The following is a 22,072-nucleotide window of genomic DNA, read 5'->3' as shown; positions in this document are numbered from 1 at the left end:
TATTAACTATAATTCTATATATAAAACATATATATAAAACTATAATTCTATTTTAGGGAAAGGCAAAAGGCATATTTTTCTCTCCCACTCACTTGATTACTTTATTGTTTATGTAACCATAAACATGAATGACTTTTCCTTTGATCACCATCTGCTGATATCTTTATTCATTTTGTCTCTTGGATTTCTACCATCTCAGCAAGTCATTGCTGGGGGTCGTTAGGTGAGTCTACTCGCTCCTTTCTTCCCGTCGGTGTCATATTTGAAAAAGGCTCAGGTCATCCGCGAGTGAGCAGGAGAAGATCTGACATGTCTTCTGCCGCCACTTTCCTGCTGACATCGCTGCTGCTCAGAGACACTCTCAGAAACAGGCCGCACATCTTAAAGGTTCTTCTGCTCTTGTTCTGCTCCTAGTGGAGACAGAAAGTGCCTGGGAGAATGGATCGTGACACACAGGCATTAAATATGCCCAGAATGAACTTAGTACCAACCACCAAGTTTTTCCATGAGCTCATTTTGCTTCACCCGGTCCTGTGTCGGTGACACCCAGGACGGGAAGTCTGAAGATGGTCGCTGAGGGTTCTACCAATGATTCTCAAATTGCTTCTCCATCACTTGACTGAGCAGGGCAAAATATCAGTCACAACAGGATATAAATAAAAGAACCCGAGGAGTAGAAGTATTTGGGAAGGAATAAAAGAACATGGAAAAGGAAGTGCAGCTGCTGTTATGTAAAGAGGCTGGAGTCGGGATTCCTCCGTGTCAGAGCAACCCGAGAACAACAGAAGGTGACTCTGAGGATGCTCTGATCTCTGCAAATGTTTCCTAAAAACGAAACCTGTCAGTGTGCGTGTGAGGTCACAGAAATCCAAGCAACACTGCTGAAGGTTGTGTGGTACCAGAATTTCTTAGGGGATTGACTTAAGTCTCAAGTAAACTCCAGCTACCTGGTAATTTTAGAGTACAAAACCTACCGCTCATAACGCTTAGTAGGCCACTTCTTAGGCTGCTAGTTAGCATCACTTAGCACAGCCTAGGAAGTCAATCATTGCTTTGGATTTTTAGTTCAGATTTGGAGCCGATCTTTGAGAACACTTTCACCTCTTTTTTTAAACCTTGAGGTGAGATGGAAGGTTAGGAAGGAAGGAAAAAGGGACGGTTGAAACACGAGAATAATCTCCAGGGGCTGGAGAGATGGCTCAGTGGATAAGAACACCAGCTGCTCTTCCAGAGGACCAGAGTTCAATTCCTAGCGCTCACATTAGTGGGCTCACATCTGCTTATAAGTTCAACTCCATGGGGTCTGGCATGCTATCCCTGGGCACTGAGGGCACCCACATGCTTGTACACAAACATACATAGAATATACATATAAGTAACAATAGAAAAATACAATCTTATTTTAAAGGATAATCTCCGTGAAGCTCATTGTAAATACTTGTTTGAGAATAAATTAGCAGCCTCAGTTATTGTTGGTGGGCTTGCTACATTATTAGATGCATTCTCTCCTGAAATCTCACACCATTTTCTAAGGTAGGCAACATTTTCTCCATTTTATAGGTGTGAGAATAAGAGTCTCAGAAGTTGAATGCTCTGTTCCAAACGTCAAGCTCGAGAGTGACAGATGCAGCACTCGGCCCCTGCACTGCCTGGCATCAAAGCTTCTGCAGTTTCCCGCTGCACTGCCCTGGAGCAGGTGGCAGGGCCCAGGCTGTGCTCTAGTCTTGCAACTCGCAGCTGAACCAACAGCCGGCCACCTCCTTGGGTCATTCCTGCCTGGAAAGAAAGTCCCGCTGACTGGCTGTCTGCCTCACATTGGCAAATCTTCCATGATGACTTCGTTTTAAACCTAGATACTTCATTGATTGCAGTTAAAAAAAAAAGAGTTCTAGTACATTGTCAAAGTATTCAGATAATACTGGAGCATCAAAAAGAAGAGAAAATCTCCTTTGCTACTGGTCCCTAAGTCAACTCTGTTCTGAGTGCAACCACTATTAACTCGTGAACCTTTTTCAAACTTTTCAACATTGTATGTGCACATACGTGTGTGTATGTCTATAAAATGGGGAGAGGATCCTTGAAATACTAACATTAAATATGTGGATAAACCAGGGCAGCCAATGTAAGTAAATTGTGTGTGTGTGTGTGTGTGTGTGCGCACGCGCGTGTGTATGTGTATGTGCATATGTCAGAAGTTTTACTGACTTCTCTCGGTTCAGTGATTTCGATCCCCCACCCCCACCCGCATCATTGTCCCTTCAGAATGCGATTTGGAATCAGATAAGATCAATATACCTTTAAATTAATCCACCTCATCAAATAAGCACCTAATATTGATTCCCAGGAGCCCTTGAGTTGTGGAAAGATATGGTAACTCGTTGATCCCCTTAGAGAGGGGCCATAGTGTCAGAAAGGACGGGCACGCAGGCTATGTGGAGAGAGTATGCTGTGGTAAAATCACAAGCAACTGGCTGAACTGCTAGTGTGCACACACAGTCTCCTGGCCCGGCAGTCACTCATGTGCAGATTGTCTGGTGGCTGAGGGGAGGGGAGAGCACGGGACGGGGGAGGAGGGAGGCAGGAGGCGGAATGTGGGCCGGTCAAGTTTAGGATTACAGCCACCATAGGGCGGTCTCCTGCCACGCTTTAAATAGCTAGCACCTTCCTGGCCCCCTCGAGAATTCTCCGACGGGACCTCAGGCAGAAACTTCACCAAGGTTCGGAATATTTTCTGCTCTCTCTCTCTTTTGCTTGTTTCTGAGCCTCAGAGCGTAGGTTGGTGGGATCCATGAACTGACAACCGAAGGGCTTTTGATGTCCCCTGACAGCTCTTAGGTGTGCAGGTGCAAACACCTCATACGATTCTCCTGACTGAAGGGGGTGGCTTGTGACTTGAGGGGCGACAGGAGTAAGAGACAGCAAATCCTAATTGGAGAGGAAAGTCGTGGAGTTTAAGTTGTGAAGGTATAATGTATCTCCGCACGCAAGCCTCACAGCGCGCCTATGCCATCATTACCACTTTCTCAGATGAGCAAACTGTGTTACTCATTAACCTCTTTGGAGGCGGGCAGTGGTGCTGGAAATGGGTAAGGTCTGAACCCAGCTCACGAGAACCCACAGCCTATGCTCACTCAGCTGCCCCTGAGAAACTACTTTCATGGGGCTGAGGGAGAGGAGTACTGCTTGATTGCTGGGACGGAGAGGAGGCCAAGTGGGGATGGGTTTGCCTGTCTGGAAGAACCCCAAGATGGTTAGTTAGTTTGTTAGTTAGGGGAGGCCTGAACAGCATGAGGCCAAGAAGACAAGTCTGATCAGCAGAGAGACTTCTTGCCGCTCAGCTGACTTTGAAGAACACTCCCTAGCTTGTCCTATAATCAGAGGTGGGTTCGACTCCCTGCCTTTGGGGCTGACTTTTCCAGTCCTTAGGTCTGGAGGCAGAAGCTAAGGGAAGCCTGTGACTTGGAGGGGTTCCTAATGAAAACGTTCCACTAACTTGAATTTGTTTTTGGGTTCGGAGAAAGCTCACCTGCTTACTTCTCTAGGAAGGGGCTGCTCTAACCCAGTCATGCCTGTATTCCGAGCACTTAGGAAGCTTGAGGCAGGGGAATCACCTGGAGTTTATGATCTGTAGTGAGTTCTAGGACAAACTGGGCTACAGACCTTGTCTCAAAGCAAACAATCACCAAACAAACAAACAATAACAAAAGCTAAAACAAGAACCAAAACAAAAGGGGCCACTGTGTAAAACGAGGAGGGAATCACTTGAAATACTAGCATTAAATATGTTGATAAAGCAAGGCAGCCAACGTAAGTGAATTCCAGGGAGTGCAGGCTGGTGTAAGTCCCATACAGTTTACCACCGATGTGGCAATAGCGACTTGATTTCATCTACAGCGACTTCAGGTACTTAGCACACATACACTCGATTTTCTCAACAAGAATAGGTCTGGTGTAAGAAATGAATGTGCGTGAAATGCCTAGCCTAGCCTAGCCCATAGTAGCTGCTCATTAAACTTAAATCACGCCTGAGTTTATCTTCAATCTCAGTATCAGTGTAGAGCAGGGTGTTTCTGGGAGTCAGAAGTTGAGTAGGACTTCTTTTTTATGTCACCGTCTCTAGGGTAATAGTTTGCTATGCTGTTATTGCTGAAGAGAGAAAGGGAGCAAGGGAAGGAGGGGAGACGGGAGGGGGATGGAAGAGGGGGCAATGATGGATAGAGTGAAGGAGAGATTTTTTTCCATGTATGTTGATTCAGGAAGAAATGAAGGACTGAGGAATGGATTCTTAGAGAGCGCTGTTCACTGCATTCAGTCACTGGTCTCATTCAGTATCCTGCTGGAGACATTTCTTTGGTCAGAATGGTAAAGATATAAACTAGGGATACATTCCCATATGCTGCCACTAAGAAAGAAACATCGTGGTTGACGTCCCAATCTTTCAATGTATGTAAATACTCTGAAAGGTGTCTGGCAAACATGATCATTCTATATACACTGATCTCATTTTCTGTAGCACACAACCCTTTCTTTCAATAGGCATTTTCCAATAGCGTAGTTTTTTTAATGATTCTATAGAAGCTCATGATACAACTACCATACCTTATTAATACACCTTCCATTTTTTAGCATGTATATTCTCTCAATATTTTTTGGTTGGTCTTACGAGCATTTAACATCTTCAATACCAGAGCTTTCCCCCATGGTCACAGTCACTTCCCTAGGGTAAATTTCGCAAGGGACATCCGTGGCTTTGACAATATGTCAACTGTCATCCTCTTTGTTGTCCTAGGCTATAAAGAGAGTGAATTTCTTTTTAACGCATCACAGTTGGCTGTGAAAGGCGAGGGAAAGTGCACACCACCACAGACTATGAATTCAGAGAACATGCATCACAGAAGCAAAGTCGGCTCTACAGGGTCAGTGCTTTCTCCCTCAATGTGAAGGGAACAGGGAGTCTTGGGAGCTGTTCCCCAGCTCTGCCAGTGAGGGGCGCTAAGAAAGAACGGACTGAAGGATCGAGAAGGAAGTAATAGAAGAAGAAATTCTCTTGGGAAATTCCTGACGAGGGGAGACTTTCCATGTGGGGTGACACATGACATGTGGGGTGACACATGGGAGGTGACACATGACATGACATGTGGGGTGACGTGACAGAGCTCTCCACTTGCTTTCCAGGTGGGATGGATAACAGGGTCTCGGGAACAACCAGCAATGGAGAGACAAAGCCTGTGTGTCCAGCCTTGGAGAAGGTGGAGGAAGATGGCACCTTGGAACGCGAGCACTGGAACAACAAGATGGAGTTTGTGCTGTCAGTGGCGGGAGAGATCGTTGGCTTAGGCAACGTCTGGAGGTTTCCCTATCTCTGCTACAAGAATGGGGGAGGTGAGAGTCACTGTGCCACACAAGTCCCCCCAGGAAGGAGGACGTCCCTCTGGGAAGTTCTATAAAGGCACAGAACGCTGGCGTTGAAGGGCCCTGACAGGTCACTGGTGACGCATGGCAGGAGGCTGAGACCTAGATAAAGCACACGAGTGTCCTAGGGCTTTCTCTCTTAGCCATGTGAGTACAGGCTCCCATCCAGATGGGAATGGATTCAGGCTCTGCTCTTACTCGATGTGATCTTGATCAAGTTCCCAAAGTCCCCAGAGTCTCATCAGGTGTTCCTGCAAATCAGGATAGTAGTACCTGTTTTTCAAGGTTGTTGTAAGGCCTGGCAACGCCATCCATAAAGTGTTCAATAAATAGGAGCTACACTGATGCTGCTGCTGATACCAAACTCTTCTGGGAGCTTGAGATTCTTCGGTTTTGGTCTTGTGTCGCCACCCACTCCTCAGCTGGTACCATGACATTCCCAGTACCATCTTGTTTCCTAACTCTCACTACTATCATCTTTGACCCTCATGGCTTTTCCTTTAAAGTTTTTTTCTCTCTCTCTCCGCTCTCTCTCCTCTCTCTCTTCTCTCTCTCTCTCCTTCTCTCTTCTCTCTCTTCTCTCCCTTCTGTCTCTCCTCTCTCTCTCCTCTCTTTCTCCCTCTCTCTCTCTCTCTCTCTCTCTCTCTCTCTCTCTCTCTCTCTCTCCTCTCTCTCCTCTCTCTCTCCTCTCTTTCTCTCCCCCCCCGTGTGTGTGTGCACATGTGTGTGTGTGCACGTGTGTGTGTGTACACATACTTCTGTACTGGCTTCTTATTCTCCTGCCCAGCCCTCTGGGGTTATTGCACTAATCCATATTCAGGGAATGTCCACACCTTTATGGGAAGCCTTGAACAGAGTCCCCAGATACTAAAGGGCTTAGAGTTGACCTGTGTGTTAGGAAACCATCCTGTTCTGTTGATAGACAAAGCTTCCAGGGATTGGAGGTCATGGGTCTGTTTTTGTAGGGAGGCTACATCCGGAGCCGGAGAAATGCAGAACACAGAGGTAGGTCACCAGGGACAGGACAAGGCCGAGGGGAGGACACCTACCTTTTTGCAGGGGAGCAGAGGCCTCCAAACTTAGCAAGCTCAAGTCTTTCTCCTGAACAAATGGTTTTGGAGAGAGAAGACACACAATCTAAGGTGGAGAGAGGAGGGGACTGGGAGCGACCAAAAGAGAGGAGCTCTACGTTCATGCTGTCTTCTTCCGGGCTTTGTGGACTTTGGAGACTAGCTGTGGGGTTGGAAGTTAACTTGTGTTTTTCCCTAGAGGAATGGGGATGACATAATATGTCCTTTCTCCCTAGGAATTCTGGCTAGTGGCCTGAAATTACAAGGCTTTGCTCAGTCTGAATTGTGGGCGAAGGAGGGAAGTCTGCCCGCTCCTCATCTAGTACTAGATACTTCTATGTTTGATGAGGACTTCGGGCCTGAATGCCTTCTCTTTAGAGCATTAGGTAGAGGGATGTGGCTGGTTCAGGGTACAGACAGGAGCAAGAGTCTAAAGCTGTACCCTGGGACTCGGAACCAATCACCAGCTTAGCTTCTCATGTGGCAGAAAGATTATGGGGTAGGAAGATTTCCCCAAGCCTCTCTGGAATTGGGTAAGGGTTGAGGCAGTGATTGCCAAGCTTAGTATAAAGCCACTGGGGGTGAATGGGGGGTTGAGGACTTCGTGTGCTACCTCCCTATTTACTGATGAATAACAGCAGCCCGGGAGTGGGTGAGGGGGGTGACGTTCTGGAGGACTTTGGATCTAGAGGCTAAAACCCAGGTTTGCTCTGAAGGGCACGAGTCACCCAAGGGCTACTGGGAGATTTCAATAGCAAATGCTAATGAAATTCGTCACACAGTCACTATTGTGCTTGGGGTGGAGGAGGGGAGGAGAGGGCAAGGGTAAGTGCTTTGCCAAAGACCGAGGATGCTATTGGAGGAATCCAGAGCCTTTGCCTCCGTGTTCTCCGCAGTTCACGCCACAGAAAGCAGATTCTGGAAGAACCTTAGGATGGGTTACTTCCCTTTTTACATCTCCTTTTAGCCAGTGGATGACCTGATGCCAAGGGGACTCATCGCTGTTGATTTGGGGAGTAAGGGTGAAGAAAAGACACACTGAGAGCTTGTGCATTGATTTGACCCTTTTCTGTTGCCCTAGTGATTTTATTTAAGCTCTCTGACTGAGACTTGGGCTCCTAGGGATGCCAGGCGTGTTCTGAGTAGGTTCTGGGAAGGATGCTGGGTGCTCTGGGGAGGTAACCATTCTTAGTCATGTGTTCTGTCAACTTGCTTCTGGACTCTTCTCTGAGGCCTCAGTGTCACACAGTCATTATTGTGCTTGGGGTGGGGGAAAGTGGGGGAGGGCGAAGGTAAGGTAAGGACTTATATTAGTAATACATTTGTGTGGCGCCAATAACAAGCGCAAGGAATCTCTTCAAAGCTTAGTGATGTCTTCTTAGGTTTCAGCTTTAACTCTTGGCGGAGCTAATTCAAAGTGAGCTCCGCATTGGGGGAGGAGCTGAGGTAGCTAGCAGAATGGCTAAGCAGCTGAAGTCTGGAAAGTCACAGAAGCAAAGAGAGCTCTGTGATAAAGCCCACCAAGACCTGGAAGCTAAAATGGCGTGCTCAGGGACATTGCTAGGAGGAATGCCTACCTCTGTCACCTAGGCAAGCCTCTTGCTGTTATCTAGGATCCATGGTCCAATCTTGGCATCATTACGAAGGTTTCCTAGAGTTGCCAGTATGTCACTTGTGTTGGCACACAGACAAGGAAGTTTTGACTCTATGTCATTCAACAATAAATACTGAGCACCCTGCAAATTGCTCCAAGTGCTTGGGATACATTTGCAAATGCACCAGATCCATGCTCTGTCCTCATGGGCCTTGTATTTAGGAGGAAGGAAACACAGCAAAGCAAAGTTTAACAGTAAAAAACTTACAGAGTATCAGAAGCTAGCAAGTCCTACGGAAAAGAACCAGAAGAGTGGAGTAAAGGGGATTAGGAGTCTGGGTGTGGGCTTGTGGCTGTTTTAAGTAGGGCGGGGTGGAGTGGGAGGGGTGGGGAGTGTCATGGTGGATTGCACGGAGAGCATTTGAACCAAGGCTTGACAGGAGTGAGAGGGATGATCATGTGGTCATCGAGGTAAGCCTGTTGTAGAGAGAGGAAGCCAAGGTCAAATGGTCCCAAGCAAGAGCCCGCCTGGCTTTCTATAAAGGTAAAGGAGGCCTATAAGCCCAGAGCAAGAGCAGTAGCTAGACGGTGCAGTCAGAGAAATAAGTGCAAAAGTCGCTGTTGCACGCCTTCTGTGGATGCGACAGAAAGGAGCGACTGCTCACCATAGACTGGACACCAGCGGCAGTCCCGAGAACAGACTCCCCACCTGAGTCTCCCTTGGTCGTTTATAGGCGTAGGGGTGACTCAGGCAGCTGTCACTAACACACCCTCCCCAGCATGGGCCACGCTGCTGCGTGACTAGAGCAGGCAGCCCAAGCAGAGGCTCCCTCTCAGTGTTCATTCGCTGTGTTGCTGGCTTAAAGAGCCGCCTCATGATTCTTGTAAACTTCTTGAACTTTCCAAGTCTTGTGATCTTTTCCACTCCCCAGAGGAGGGCACGTTTAGATTTGGAGCTATACAATATGAATGCAGATCACGAAGGGTCTTGCTGGCTACTGTAAAATGCTAGCTTTGCTCTAGTGACATGGAGAGTCAGGGCAGGAGTAGCGAAGGTCTTGTACTGGACAGCCCAGTTATGAAACTAAAGTTTCTGGATCAACCCCTGATTCCTATGATGGGTAGGGTTGATTGTCAGTCTTACAGACTCTGAAATTGCCTAGGGAGCAGGCCTCCAGGGCACCTGTTTGGGATAGCTTAGATCAGATTTGGGGTGTCAAGGGATAGCATCAGGTAAAGGGCACCTGCTGCCAAGCTTGATGACCTGAATTCGATTCCTCTGCCCTCCACCATGTTGTCCCTTCACCTTTCTGTGTGCACTGTGGCACCAAGATTCTCCCATACAGACATCCACACAAAGAGAGCATGTCTGTGAGAGACTGTCTGGACTAGATTAGTTGAGGTGGGGCAATCCATCCTAAAGGAACGGGCTGCACCACTGTCTGGGGTTGGGTCCTGGGCTGTATAAAAAGGAGAAAGTGTGTTGAATAAGGGCGATCATTGCTTTCTTCTTCCTGCCTGTGGATGCAGTGCCACCAGCTGCTTTAAGCTCCTGCTGGCTTGAAGACTCCTCACCGCGGTGGGCTGTACCTTGAACTATGTGCCAGAATAAACCCTTCTTTAATCATCTTTTCTCAGGCCACAGAAAAGCAGCTAAGACAGGGACCTCTCTCCTAACTATGGATTCTACCTAAATATGTGAGCCAAATGTTTCGGGACCCAGGCCTTCAGATGAAGCCTCTCTAGCTCTCTGGACCCTGGCTGCCAGCAGAATGAATTTCTCAACCTCCAGCATATCTTAGACTGTGTATGTGAGATATGCGGAATCTGAGCCCTTGACGCAGTTCCTGTCGCCGCTAACCCCCGTCTAAGCAACCCGAGACTTTTAACCTGAAAAGGGTTACTCTTCCTGAGACTTGAAAGGCTACAGGTTTTAAGAGAAAAATTAGTGATTGGGTTTGGGGGAGGAACGCTGACTTGAGATACCTTTGGCACATTCAAGTGGATGTGTCCTTGCGGCAGTACAGTATTTGAGTTTGGAGTCTGTGTGAAAGATCTGGCTGGGAATACACATTTAGGTGTCACTATCAATTTGAAGGCGTAAAAAAAAATAAGAAAGAAAGCAAGCAAGCCTAGCCAGGCGGTGTCAGCACACACCTTGAATCGTAGTACTTGGAAGGCAGAGGCTTGCAGATTTCTGTGAGTTTGAGGCCAACCTGGTCTATACAGAGAGTTCTCTGAGAGTTGGGGTTGTTAAATAGAGAAACAATGTTATGAGAGAGAGAGAGACAGACAGAGAGAGACAGAGAGAGACAGAGAGAGAGACAGAGAGTGAGAGAGAGCCCAATATGGCAGTTTATATCTGTAATCTCAGGAGGCTGAGGTAGGAGGATTGTGAGTGTGAGCTGAAGGTCAACCTGGGCCACATAGCAAGGCTTTTTGTCTCGAAAGAAAAGAGAAACACACACACACACACACACACACACACACACACGCATTCACGCGCACGCACGCACGCACGCACGCAAAGCCAACCATTAGAGCATGTGAGACGAGAAAGAGCCTGCAAAGAGACAAGAGAGCGCTGACTCAGACTGCAAAGCAAGAGGAAGGCAGCTGACGATGCTGGGGAGGAGAGAGAACACAGTGGATGCTGCAGAGGGGCCGAGAGGGGGACGGGTGGGCACGATCGCTGGACCAGCCAGTTTGGCAAGGAGAATTTCAGTGGCCTGCCTGTCAATCTCAGCGTGACTAAAAACTGACTGTCAGCCGCTTGCTTTTGATTTCTCAGTCTCAGATTGAGTGCTGGGAGCCTGGAGTTTTGTGTCCACACAGCCGAAGACTGTTTAACTCAGGGCAGGCGCTGCCCCCCCCCCCCCCGTCGCCTTTCTCCAAGTTTCTTCTAATCCTCAGCCCTCATACACACAAATCCTGGATGCCTCAGACCTGAGCTCTTGATGCGATCTCTCTGGCAGAATACCCAGGGTGTTTCGGGATTCCTCAAGGGACCCCAGATGGACCTCTTGGGAGGGGTGAGCTGGAGGCCAAGGCTGAAGCAGTCACTCTAGGCTTTAGGCCTAGGCAGAGTGCAGCCCAGGGAGAGCCAAGTGGACAAGAAGAGGCTGGCAGCCAGGGTGCTGTTTGTAGCTACAAAAAAAGAAAGCGAAATAAGAAGCAATTGTTCCCCCGCTTTCTGATCTTTATGTTTTTAACATGTTACGTGTGTGTTCATGCACAAGTTACATGCTCCACTGAGACATGATCCCCGCAACTTCTCTGCTCTCATTAGTCTTTCTCATCCCCCTAGAGACTTTTGCTTTTATATTCATATCAGACATATATATGCACATATAAATGCAAACACTAGTAATTTTATGTGTCTCTATATAAGAGCTAATGACTATTAGCTAAAATGAGATAAAACTTAGAATACCTCTTATTCTGAGCCTAGCTTAATTCCCTTAATGTAAATGTCCCCAATTGTATTGTTCACTTGTAAACCACAGAACTTTGTTCTTGTTTATGTTTGAAAAAAAAAAGTAGCTCCATTGTGTGTGTGTGCGTGCGCGCACGTGCGTGTGTGAGTGACATTTTAAAAGGTCCATTTCTCTGTTATGGGACACCTAGGTTTCTCTGTAGCTTAGCTGTCAGCAGCAGTGCTGCAGGAACATGGATGTGCGTGTCTCTGGGACGTGTTCACTTGGAGCCCTTTGGTGAATTCCCAGGAGAGATGCAGCTGAGTCAAGTGGAAGATCTGTTGTTAGTTCTGCTTTTTGAGGAACGCCTCACTAAGTCCCACTGTGGCTGGACTAGTTTGAATCCCCACTAGCACTGTGTAGGGTTCCCTTTGTCTGCATCCTCACCGGCATCTGTGGTTATTTGTCTCCTTGACAACCGCCATTCTTACTGGCGTGAGATGGGATCCAGTGTACTTTGCTTTGCGTTTCTTTGATGGCTAGTGAACAATTTTTTTAAGCTTATTGTTCATTTGTGTTTCCTCCTCTGAGAACTGTCTGTTTACTTCATTGTCACTTACTGGTTGGGTTCTCTGATTTCTTGTTGTTTAATTCTTTATATTTTCTAAATATTAATCCTCTGCCAGATGTATTGCTAGCAAATACTCTTCTCCTGTTGTGGTTCTCCACCCAGTTAACTGTCTCCTTTGTTGTTATGGTCACTTCTTAATTACACGAGGGCCCATCCTCGGCCGTTGGCCTCATTTCCTTGGCTCTTGCCTGTGTCTCCATCTTTAATTGTATTGTAATTTTTAATTTAATTGCAATTTTTCTCTAACATTTTTCTAACATTTCATTAATTTTTCCCTGTTTTATTTTTACAGTAAGGCATTTGATTCACTTGGAATTGAGTTTTGTAAAGGACGAGAGACAGGGGCTTAGTTTCGTCCTTCTGCCTGTGGATATGCAGCGCTGGGGGTCGAATGGAACTGTCTTTTCCACAATGTGTATTTTTGGAGTATTTCTCAAAAAACCAGGTGGCGGTAGCTGCATGGATTTGGAACTCAGTTTTGTGTTCTAATTCATTCTGTGTCAGTGTCGTGCTGGTTTTGGTACTGGGGCTCTGTAATCCAGCTTGAAATCAGCTACGGTGATACCTCGAGCGTTATGTCTTTGCTCAGGGCTGCTTTGTCTATCTCAGGTCTTTTGTGAGAAGCAGCTATTTTGGTAGCACATGAGTTACTCCATGCCCACTTTGGTCAGGCTGGCATTCATTATAGCGTATACCTTTCCGTGTACACACTGACTTCTGTGGCTAATACGGAGCATAGTTCTTTGTATCTTTAAAAAGGGGCGGGAACGTTGCAGGTGACATCATAGAGTGTGCTCCCTCGGAGAGGGGTGGCTCCTGCACCGCTCCTTTTATGGTCCCTCCCAACTCATGGGAAGTGGGCAGCACATTTCAGAATGTTGTGGGAGATTTACATGGGTGAAGTGTGGGTGTCGCCAACTTTGGTCTCCCTTGGCTCTTCCTGTTTCTATAGGGTGTCACTTTGTAGGTTGGCCTCATGCTTACCAATCATCCTTCCTCGGCCTCCCAGGTGCAGGTGTTAAAGGCGTGTGTCTCTGTGCTGGACCCCGTCCTCTCATGGTGGTAAGAGGACCGAAGGGAGGTACCCCTCAGGACTACCTGGGTTGTACTCAGGTCTCTCTTGATCAGCATCTGGTCACCAGTCCCTTCCCGCTTCCACGCTTCCAGAGTAGAAGCTTCTCTGCTGAGTGTGGACTTTGTCCACGCGCTCAGGGGCAGAGCTGACCATGGGCCTGCAGTTAAACATTGGCTTGGTCAGTTAGGAAAGGGCAGGCAGCAGGTTCTTGAGGCTCACTTTTTTTTAAAAGTCAACCTAAAAGTCTGAGTCTTTTAATCATTCTATGTAGATCATTTACATTTAGTACAGCTTACCATAGTAGATTAGTTCTGACTTCTTACTATTAGTTTTATATTTGTACTATTAGTTCCTTGTTTCTCCTTTCTTCTGTCTTCTGTTATATTAATTAGATTTTTTTTTATTATTCTACTGCTTGCATTGTTCTTTTGTTGGCTTACTGTTTGTAACTCTTTCTTGTATTAGTTCAGACTTTGTAGCCTTCATCTTTAATTCATCAAATCTTATTTTCTAAGGGTATTTACTCAATGGGGAGTAAACCCAGCAGGCACAGATTCAAGATGTGCAGTGAAGACAAAACACGGGACATACAGTTTTCAGATAAGAGTCTTACGAACCTGTTTGTCTCCTGAGCATTGTACTTTTGCTACATATTTTATTTTTCTATTTGTTAGAAATTATTTACATTGTAATTTATAATAAATCGATTGCATTTTTGAATCCTGTTATAATTCGTTGACAATTTCATGGCTGCATAAATCTTGGTCATTTTCAGTTCCCTCAGTACACGCTCCCATTTCCTCCCCTTCCCACGAAACCTTCTTCCCAACAAGGCCCCTTCTACTCTGACGTCTTCTGTTTGATGCTTGACTCACAGGGTTCTGTTACGGTTGTCCTCATGAGCATGAACAGGGAATTAACGATTGGAAAATAGCTAACTTCTCAGTGACACCGCATTGAAGAAAGTGACACTGTCTCCCCACAGTCCCCACAACCGGTACTGTCCATAGACCTTCAGGGAGGGGCGAGGCCTGAGCAACGCCTTTCCTATGCATGATGGGTTGTTGACAGTCCCCATCTTGTGCAGGTCTGTGGAGCTAATCACAGCTGGGGTGAGTTCATGACAGCAATGCTTGTGTCGTGACCGGAAGACATTGTTCTTCAATTGCTCTCCTCATCCTGGGCTCCGATGAAGAATGAGAGACGTGCCAATCTATGTAGACAGAAACATAAATGTTTGGAAGGCAGCTAAGTCAATTATATCTTATTACTTTTTTAGGGAGGAAGTCAGGGGACAGGATCTAAGTAGTATCCCTCGTTGGTGTTGAACTCTCTGTGTAGACCAAGTTGACCTTGAATTCAAACATCCACCTGCCTCTATCTCCTGAGTGTTGGGATTAAAAGTGTGCACCACCCTGCCCAGCCCAGCTGTATTTTTGACAATGTAGTTACTCTTTCTAGAGTTCTGTATTCCTTTGAGGATATATATTGTTTGTGGCATAGTCATTTCCCTCTGCCTGAAGGATATCCTTAACTTTTCTTGTACTGTGTGTCTTGCTGGTGATGGATTCTTTTCATGCTTCGAGAAGTTTTTTTCATTTTTGTTTTTGAGCAAACATTTTCTGACTGTAGAATTCCAGGTTGACAGATTTTCTCATTATTACTATAACACATTTGTCTCTCTGGCTTGCTTGCTTTGCTTCCAAGAATTAGTTTGATGCTTTCCTTCTTTTTGTTCTTCTGTATTTATGTGTCGTTTCCCTCTCTGGTTATAGTTAAAATCTTCCTCCTAAAAAACAGGGGCGTTTAAGTAGCAGGATTGTGATGTGCCTTGGTTTAAGTTTCTTTACATTTCTTTTGTTAGGGGGAACTGAAATTGTCCCCAGTGACAAGGAACACATACACTATCCAGTACCAGGAGAGTCTCAATGCCTGTGTATGGTCAGTGGGATCAGGCACTGTATGAGCATTGTTATCTTTAATCTTTTGAAATGGTTCTTTTTAGTGTAGGGCCATACCACCCGAGTGTGCCCAACCTCAGCCATACTATGCCCAACCTCAGCCATACCACCCCAAGTGTGCCCAGTCTTATACCACCCTGAGTGTGCACAATCTCAGCCATACCACTCTTGTAATAAGGAGGCCGCTAGTTAGTTCCCGGCCACTTAGCCCCAAAATAATCACACAAAAATTATATTATTTAAATCACCGCTTGGCCCATTAGCTTCTTATTGGCTAACTCTTACATCTTAATTTAACCCATCTGCAGTAATCTGTGCATCACCATGAGGTCATGGGCTACCAGCAAAGTTTCAGCATGTCTGTCTCTGGCAGTGTCTCCATGGCTTCTCCTTTACTTTGCCCTTCTTTCTCCCAGCATTCACTTTAGTGTTCCCCACCTAGCTCTTTCTGCTCTGCTCTGCTGTAGGCTCAAAGCAGTCCTTTATTAACCAATGGTATTCATAGCATACATAGGGGAATCCCATATCACCTCCCGTTTTCTGTTTAAATAAAAAAGGAAAGTTTAACTTTAACATAGTAAAATTACATATAACCAAACAGGTATCAAGCAAGAATTACAGTTACAATATTTACATCTACTTTATCTTTTATCATAACCAAGGAAAACTATAAATTCTTCAACTCCATCAAAGATCTCAGAAGGATATAATATTACCTAAGTAAACAGGAAGTACATTGTAAGCTAATTCCAAAACTCTAGAACTGACAGAGACATCTCACTGTCTGAACAGTCACCCAAAGTTCTTCTGTACTGTTGGAGCATCCATCTTCAGCCTACAGGTCCATAGTATCTAGCAGACTTTTCCACAAAGCAGAAAATTTCAAAGACAGTTCTTCCTAAATTGGCAGCTTGTAGTTACTTTCTTCTGTGTCCTGCAGAATGTCTGGCAGACTTTTTCATGAAGCAGGACCCTCAAAGGACTGTCTCACCTTTAGACAAGGTCAGCAGTCCTCTCTGTGGGTCCTGCATGTCCAGTTCGTCAAGCAGTCCAGACAAGAGCAGTTTCTTGTCTAAATGGCTAGCAAACTCCATACGAAGCCCCTTCAGGGCCTGTATTCCTTTTGAAGTTATTGGTGCTGCCAGGAGCAGATATGTCTCATTGCCATGAAAAGTCCTAAGTTATTAAAACATTTTAAATGCCATATTCTGAAGGTCTTTGAAAAATTTGAAGAATACCTATCCAACTGGAATACATCTCTGTATATCTAGAAAATCTAACTAACGTGACTACAAGCTTGACTATTATAGATGATTATCTGTTAACCTATGTTTCTTAATTATACATTACATTTTTAAATGAGCTGCACAAACACAATACCTTAATCAAGAGCAGAACTATATATGCACAGTATAACAAAATTGTCCTTAAAGTTGTAGCAATAAACCAAGATCCATACCAATGCAAATCTCTATAGCATATCCCCCTATAAATGTAAACAAACATTTATAAACAATATTTGGGAATTTGGGCATAGTTCTCTAGACTACTTCCTGCTGATTGGGGACGCTATTAATCAGGTCTTTCATGGTGTATCCTATGTGCTAGTTTCATCTCAGTCAGCAATTGGGCGAAGTAATTTTTGGGGAGTGTTCACGGAAACCTTTCAGAGGGTCTTGGTCCATCAAATCATATTAGTCTGGAAGCAACCCACAGGTTCTCATCCTCTGTGGAAACAAAAGAAGAACCTCTTTTCCAAAGCAACATATTCTTAGATCCAAAATCTGAAGTCAAGATACCTTTATAATATACATGCTGGTTTAGCTTCACAGTCCATACAATGAAATGTTCCTCTGTACTTAGCTCCTACATAGTCAAAAATTCAAAGAAAACACAATAATATACACAACCCAGACTCTCTGTGAATTTTCCATCTTTATGTGGCTTATTTTTCTTATTCTTTTTAATCTATGACTGTCTGTACTCTGTCTCTTTACAAACTTTTTTTTTGAAAAATGATTTATTTCTTTTCCAGCTCTCTATATGCCTTTTCTTCTCTCTCCCAAGCCTACATACAATTATCCAACATTGTGACCCATTTAGAGGTCTTATTTAAATATAGATTTGTCTTTATTGCGTATCTGTAATTATTTTCTGACTAGAGTGCTTCTTAAAATGCTAAGTGCTTAAGAATCTAAGCTGCAGCATTGCTAGGGTACTTATGGTATTTTCTGCTTGCTCCACACAGTCCAACATGACACATGAAGTCCATTCACAGCCACTGAGCTGTGCACATGGCCCCAGAGTGGGTCTATGTTGAGCCATTAAGCAGCTTGTAACACACTGCTTAAAAACCCCATTTAAATGCTTAGTCTCCTGAAAGAGTCAGAGGCCATGCTAGCAGCACAACCCAGAAATCCAGCATTTTAAAGCCCTGTGGATTTTTTTCTGCTACTGCTGAGTCAGGAAAACCTCTCTTAAAGGAGCTGCAGCATGCCACCAGCAAGCAAAGTCCATTCGGAAAAAAAAAGTGAGGCTACTTTGTGTGTGTGTGTGTGTGTGTGTGTGTGTGTATCTAGAATTCCTTTACAAGCCCTCTCAGGTTTTAAGTAGATTTCAGTTGGCCACATGGGTACCAATCTGTTGTTGGGAGGTCCCTTATTTGTCCTGACTGACCAGAACTGAAATAACCATACAGAAATTGTATTATTTAAAACACTGTTTGGCCCATTAGTTCTAACTTCTTATTGGCTAACTCTTACATCTTAATTTAACCCATATCTATTAATCTGTGCATCACCACGGGGTCTTGGTCTACCAGCAAAGTTTCAGCACATCTGTCTCCGGTGGTGGCTCCATGGCTTCCCCTTTACTCTGCCCTTCTTTCTCCCAGCATTCACTTTAGTTTTCCCCACCTAGTTCTCTCTGCCTCAATCTCATTTGAGGTTCTTTCTTTCCCCTCAGGTTGTTTCCTCTCTCCTGCCTCAAGTGGAAGGTTCTAGGGCTTCTGTTCATGTGGGCCTCCCTTTCCTGACTGCTCTCTACTGTGAATCTTCCTGACAACTTTGGCCGTAGGTAGAGATCCATGCAGAGAAAATACTTCAGTCTTTCCTTAGCCAATGATTAGGAACAAAGAATAAGAATGATTACCAAAGGAAAATTTGCTTTTAGTATGATAAAGGCCCCTGCCTATAATCCCAGCACTTGGAAAGTCATGGCCATGGGACTATGAACTTGAGTACTGCCTGACTATCTAGCAAGATCTTGTCTCAAAACACAAATCTTTAATAAAAAGTCTGAAATTAGTATAATAATGTCTTTGAGAAGAGTTCAGAATTTTAGTCTCTGTGAGGTTTCTGGTTATTTAGTCATTTAGTGGTCTCCCTGCCATTTCCATGAGGATGTGTGACTAAGGCAGTAGCTGATGCTCAGTGGGGAGTAAACCCAGCAGGCACTGATTCAAGCTGTACAGTGACGAGAAAGCATGGGACATACAGCTTCCAGGTAATTTGGTGCCCCTTGATCCCCACTGTGGTTACAGATAACATAGCATCACCTGCAGTTTGTATGCTCTCTGTCTCTGGGGTTCTGATCAGCAGTGTGGGGTGGTACTGAGAGGAGATGGATGTGGACTGTGAAGAGGAGAGTGCCAGGTAATGGGCACCCCATTTTCTACCCACAGGTGCCTTCTTTATCCCCTACCTCATCTTCCTTTTTACCTGTGGCATTCCTGTCTTCTTCCTGGAGACAGCCCTTGGCCAGTACACCAACCAGGGAGGCGTCACGGCCTGGAGGAAGATCTGTCCCATCTTCGAGGGTGAGTAACTCTGTGTCCCATTCCATGGGCATAGACTGGTGCTTATAATCCATAGCCCTTGTTTAGAATGTCTGAGTGATGAACAGCGGTCCAGAGATTAAAACAGGACCCGAGTCTCCATATTAACCTCCATTTTGTCTGTGAGCTGTAGACTCAGGCAGTTATGCAGTTCACCAGACAGAATAGTGATAATGGATGCGTGAGGCAAAGGCTTTGGATCAAGTGGGTGAACGGGTGGAGTGCAGTGCTATTTTATTGTATGTGTTTTAAATATGTAACAATGATTTACTTTTAATAGGACATATTTAATCAACTAGAAAACATTTTAAAAGAGAATTTCATTTAAAAATTTTATTTTTATTTTTTATATTGATGTTTTGCCTGCATATATGTCTGTGTGAGGGTGTTGGATTCCTTGGAATTGGAGTTACAGACAGTTGTGAGCTGCCGTGTGGGTGATGGGAATTGAACGCAGGTCTTCTGGGAGAGCAGTCAGTGCTCTTAACTGCTGAGCCATCTCTCCAGCCCCTTGAAGGGAAGTTTTAAATAAGGAGAGTATTTCATCAATTAGTCTGCCACTTTGACATAATAACTTGAAAATTTAGACTGCTTCATTTCACATTTTATCCCTTTATAGATTAGATTCTAATGTATGCTTTTATTTTGAAATAATTATAGATTCACAGAGAGTTATAAAGATAGCACAGGGCAGTCTTGTGTGCCTTCATCCAGTTTTCCCCAGTGATGACACTGTGCAGAGCCATAGGATATTACCAAACCCCCAAACTGACATTGGCATCACCCGCAGAACTTATTCACATTTCTGGGACTTTCATAACCTCCTGTTATGCGTGTGCCATTCTAATTTTGCCACATGTTGGTTTGTTTGACCATCACTACCACCACCAAGAGTCCCCGTGTGACGTCATCATGCCCATCTCCACCGTGTGGCCACACGTACCTTTCCCCGCCTCTACTCTGGCAAACCCTATTCTCTTTTCTATTCTGTCATTCTGAGAATGTCATTTAATGTCAGTATGAGTGATTTTGTGATTGGATTTCTTCCTCAGTGTGCTCTGCTCTGCATCCAGCAGGGTGTCCAGGCTGTTTGTATATTAATAATAATGCTTGTCTTCTCCTTGGTTGGGTTGTATTCCATGATACCAGTGTACATCTGGTTAGCCATAATTTACTCATCAAGCAACATCTGGGTTGCTTCCAGTTGGAGTGGGGTTCTATTTCACTATGTCTACTTTCCATGGCACTCATGGTGCTCTGCCGTGTAATGTACATGATTTAGAGTCTGGTTTTTGTTCTCCGTTTTCTGCACTGTGATCATCAGATGGTTTGTAAACTTCCATCAATTGAACATATGTATCATAATTTAGAAGTTATGATTGAGATGATAACTATTTTAAAGGTTGTTCATCCAGTGTTTGTATTTTCTCCTGTGTGAACCGCCTGTCTCTACTCTTGTGGTTTTGTGCTGTGTGCCTGGTATGTGCCTCTGTGTGTGCATGTGTGTGTATGTGTGTGCGTGTGAATGTCAGAGGTCAATCTCAGGTCTTCTTTCTCAGGCACTGTCCAGTTTTTTTTTTTTTTGAGTCAGAGTCTTTCTCTGGCTTGGAACTTTCCAAACAGGCCAGTGAGACTGGCCGGGGAGTCCTGAAGATCTGCCTGTCTGTGCCTCCCCAGATCTGGGATCAGAGGCTCATGCCACCACATCTGGCTCTTTTCTTTTTAAATGTGGGTTCTGGGGCTCAAATTCAGGTCCTCATGCTGGCAAGGCAAATATTGTACCAACTGAGCTATATCTTCAGCCCTGAGCTCATATTTTTATTTTGAAAACAAATCAGATTAATTCTGGGGAAATGAACTATTGTCATGGTAGAGTTAGTTTTTATTTTTTGGGAAACAGGGTCTCATTAGGTAGATCACGCTGTCTTTGAACTTGTGGCTATCCAACTGCCTCGGCCTCTTGAGTGCTGAGATTACAGTCATGTGCCACTCTGCCTAGCTCCAGTCTTAGGTATTTAAAAGGTATCCCAGAGCTTGAAAAATATCAAAGTTCAGGCTTAGTAGCAGAAGACCAAAGTGCTGGACCAACCCAAGAGACCATTAGAACTTAGAAACTGTACTCCTTTGGCCAGGAGGCTAGGCTTATCATTTCTTGCGATGGGCCCTGATAGTGGCTTGCAAGTCCCTTCCTGCACAGGGGTGGGTGGTGGGTGAGGAATTTCGCACTATCCTGGCCCAAAGCTTCAGTCCCCTCTCCAGGCATCGGCTATGCCTCACAGATAATCGTCAGCCTCCTCAATGTCTACTACATCGTTGTCCTGGCCTGGGCCCTCTTCTACCTCTTCAGCAGCTTCACCACCGACCTCCCCTGGGGAAGCTGCAGCCATGAGTGGAATACAGGTAAGATCATTGCTGAATAGCCTGCTTCCTTCTCCTGCTTGGCTATCAGGAGTGAGGATCAACCAGGAGTGAGATCATCACTGTATCCTGACATTCAATCTCTAGTTCATCTTTAGGACTCAGAACCAGTCAAATAGATTACTTATGCCAATAGAAAGTATTGTCAGTGGCAGACAACTGTTTGGTGTGCGAGTAAGGCCCTGGCTTCCTCATCCAACACTCCCCTTCAATGTGAGATTTCACCAGCCTCACAAGCAAAATGTCATGGACTTTAAAAAACTTGATATATTCTATTTTTGTACTAAGCAAATAGAACCGATGTCCTTTTCTGTGTTTCAGTCATTTATTGGCTTCTATCTGAAATATGGCCTGTTTGATACGTCAACGTATGTATTTGCTTTTCATATCTGGTAAAATTTTAAGTCTTTCAAACTTGTAATTTGTCTGTGCTCAATCAGTTCAGCAATGAGCTGTTCAGTCCATTATCAAGAAAATTCATAATAGCTATTAACTTCTGTGTTTGTAAGACCACATGAGCAGCCTAGATCAAGAGAACTGATTTTTTTTCGTGTGTGTGTGTGTGTGTGTGTGTGTGTGTGTGTGTGGTTTTTTGAGACAGGGTTTCTCTGTAGCTTTGGAGCCTGTCCTGGAACTAGCTCTTATAGACCAGGCTGGCCT

General features: G+C 45.0%; 1 protein-coding gene across 4 annotated transcripts in view; it reads left to right on the top strand.

Moving 5' to 3' along the window:
* Positions 1 to 2,583: 2,583 nt before the first annotated feature.
* The window catches only part of Slc6a13 (solute carrier family 6 member 13), a 34,984-nt gene continuing 15,495 nt past the window's right edge, over positions 2,584 to 22,072 (top strand). Inside the window, exons 1-4 of one of the 4 annotated variants that reach the window (XM_048444326.3) lie at positions 2,584 to 2,717; positions 5,176 to 5,382; positions 18,842 to 18,976; positions 21,254 to 21,394. In XM_048444326.3, the coding sequence (XP_048300283.1) occupies positions 5,181 to 5,382; positions 18,842 to 18,976; positions 21,254 to 21,394 (478 nt within the window). In that variant the 5' untranslated portion in view covers positions 2,584 to 2,717; positions 5,176 to 5,180. Of the gene's footprint in view, positions 2,718 to 3,192; positions 3,381 to 4,892; positions 4,917 to 5,175; positions 5,383 to 18,841; positions 18,977 to 21,253; positions 21,395 to 22,072 lie in introns of those variants that run through there. The other 3 variants (XM_048444327.3, XM_048444328.3, XM_085687060.2) reach the window with 3 other exon arrangements.

Source organism: Myodes glareolus, chromosome 3 (genome assembly GCF_982192425.1).
Source record: "Myodes glareolus chromosome 3, mMyoGla1.1, whole genome shotgun sequence".
NCBI classification, from domain to species: Eukaryota; Metazoa; Chordata; class Mammalia; order Rodentia; family Cricetidae; genus Myodes; species Myodes glareolus.
Note: the sequence above shows the minus strand (reverse complement) of the source record. Positions and strands in the feature narration are given on the sequence as shown.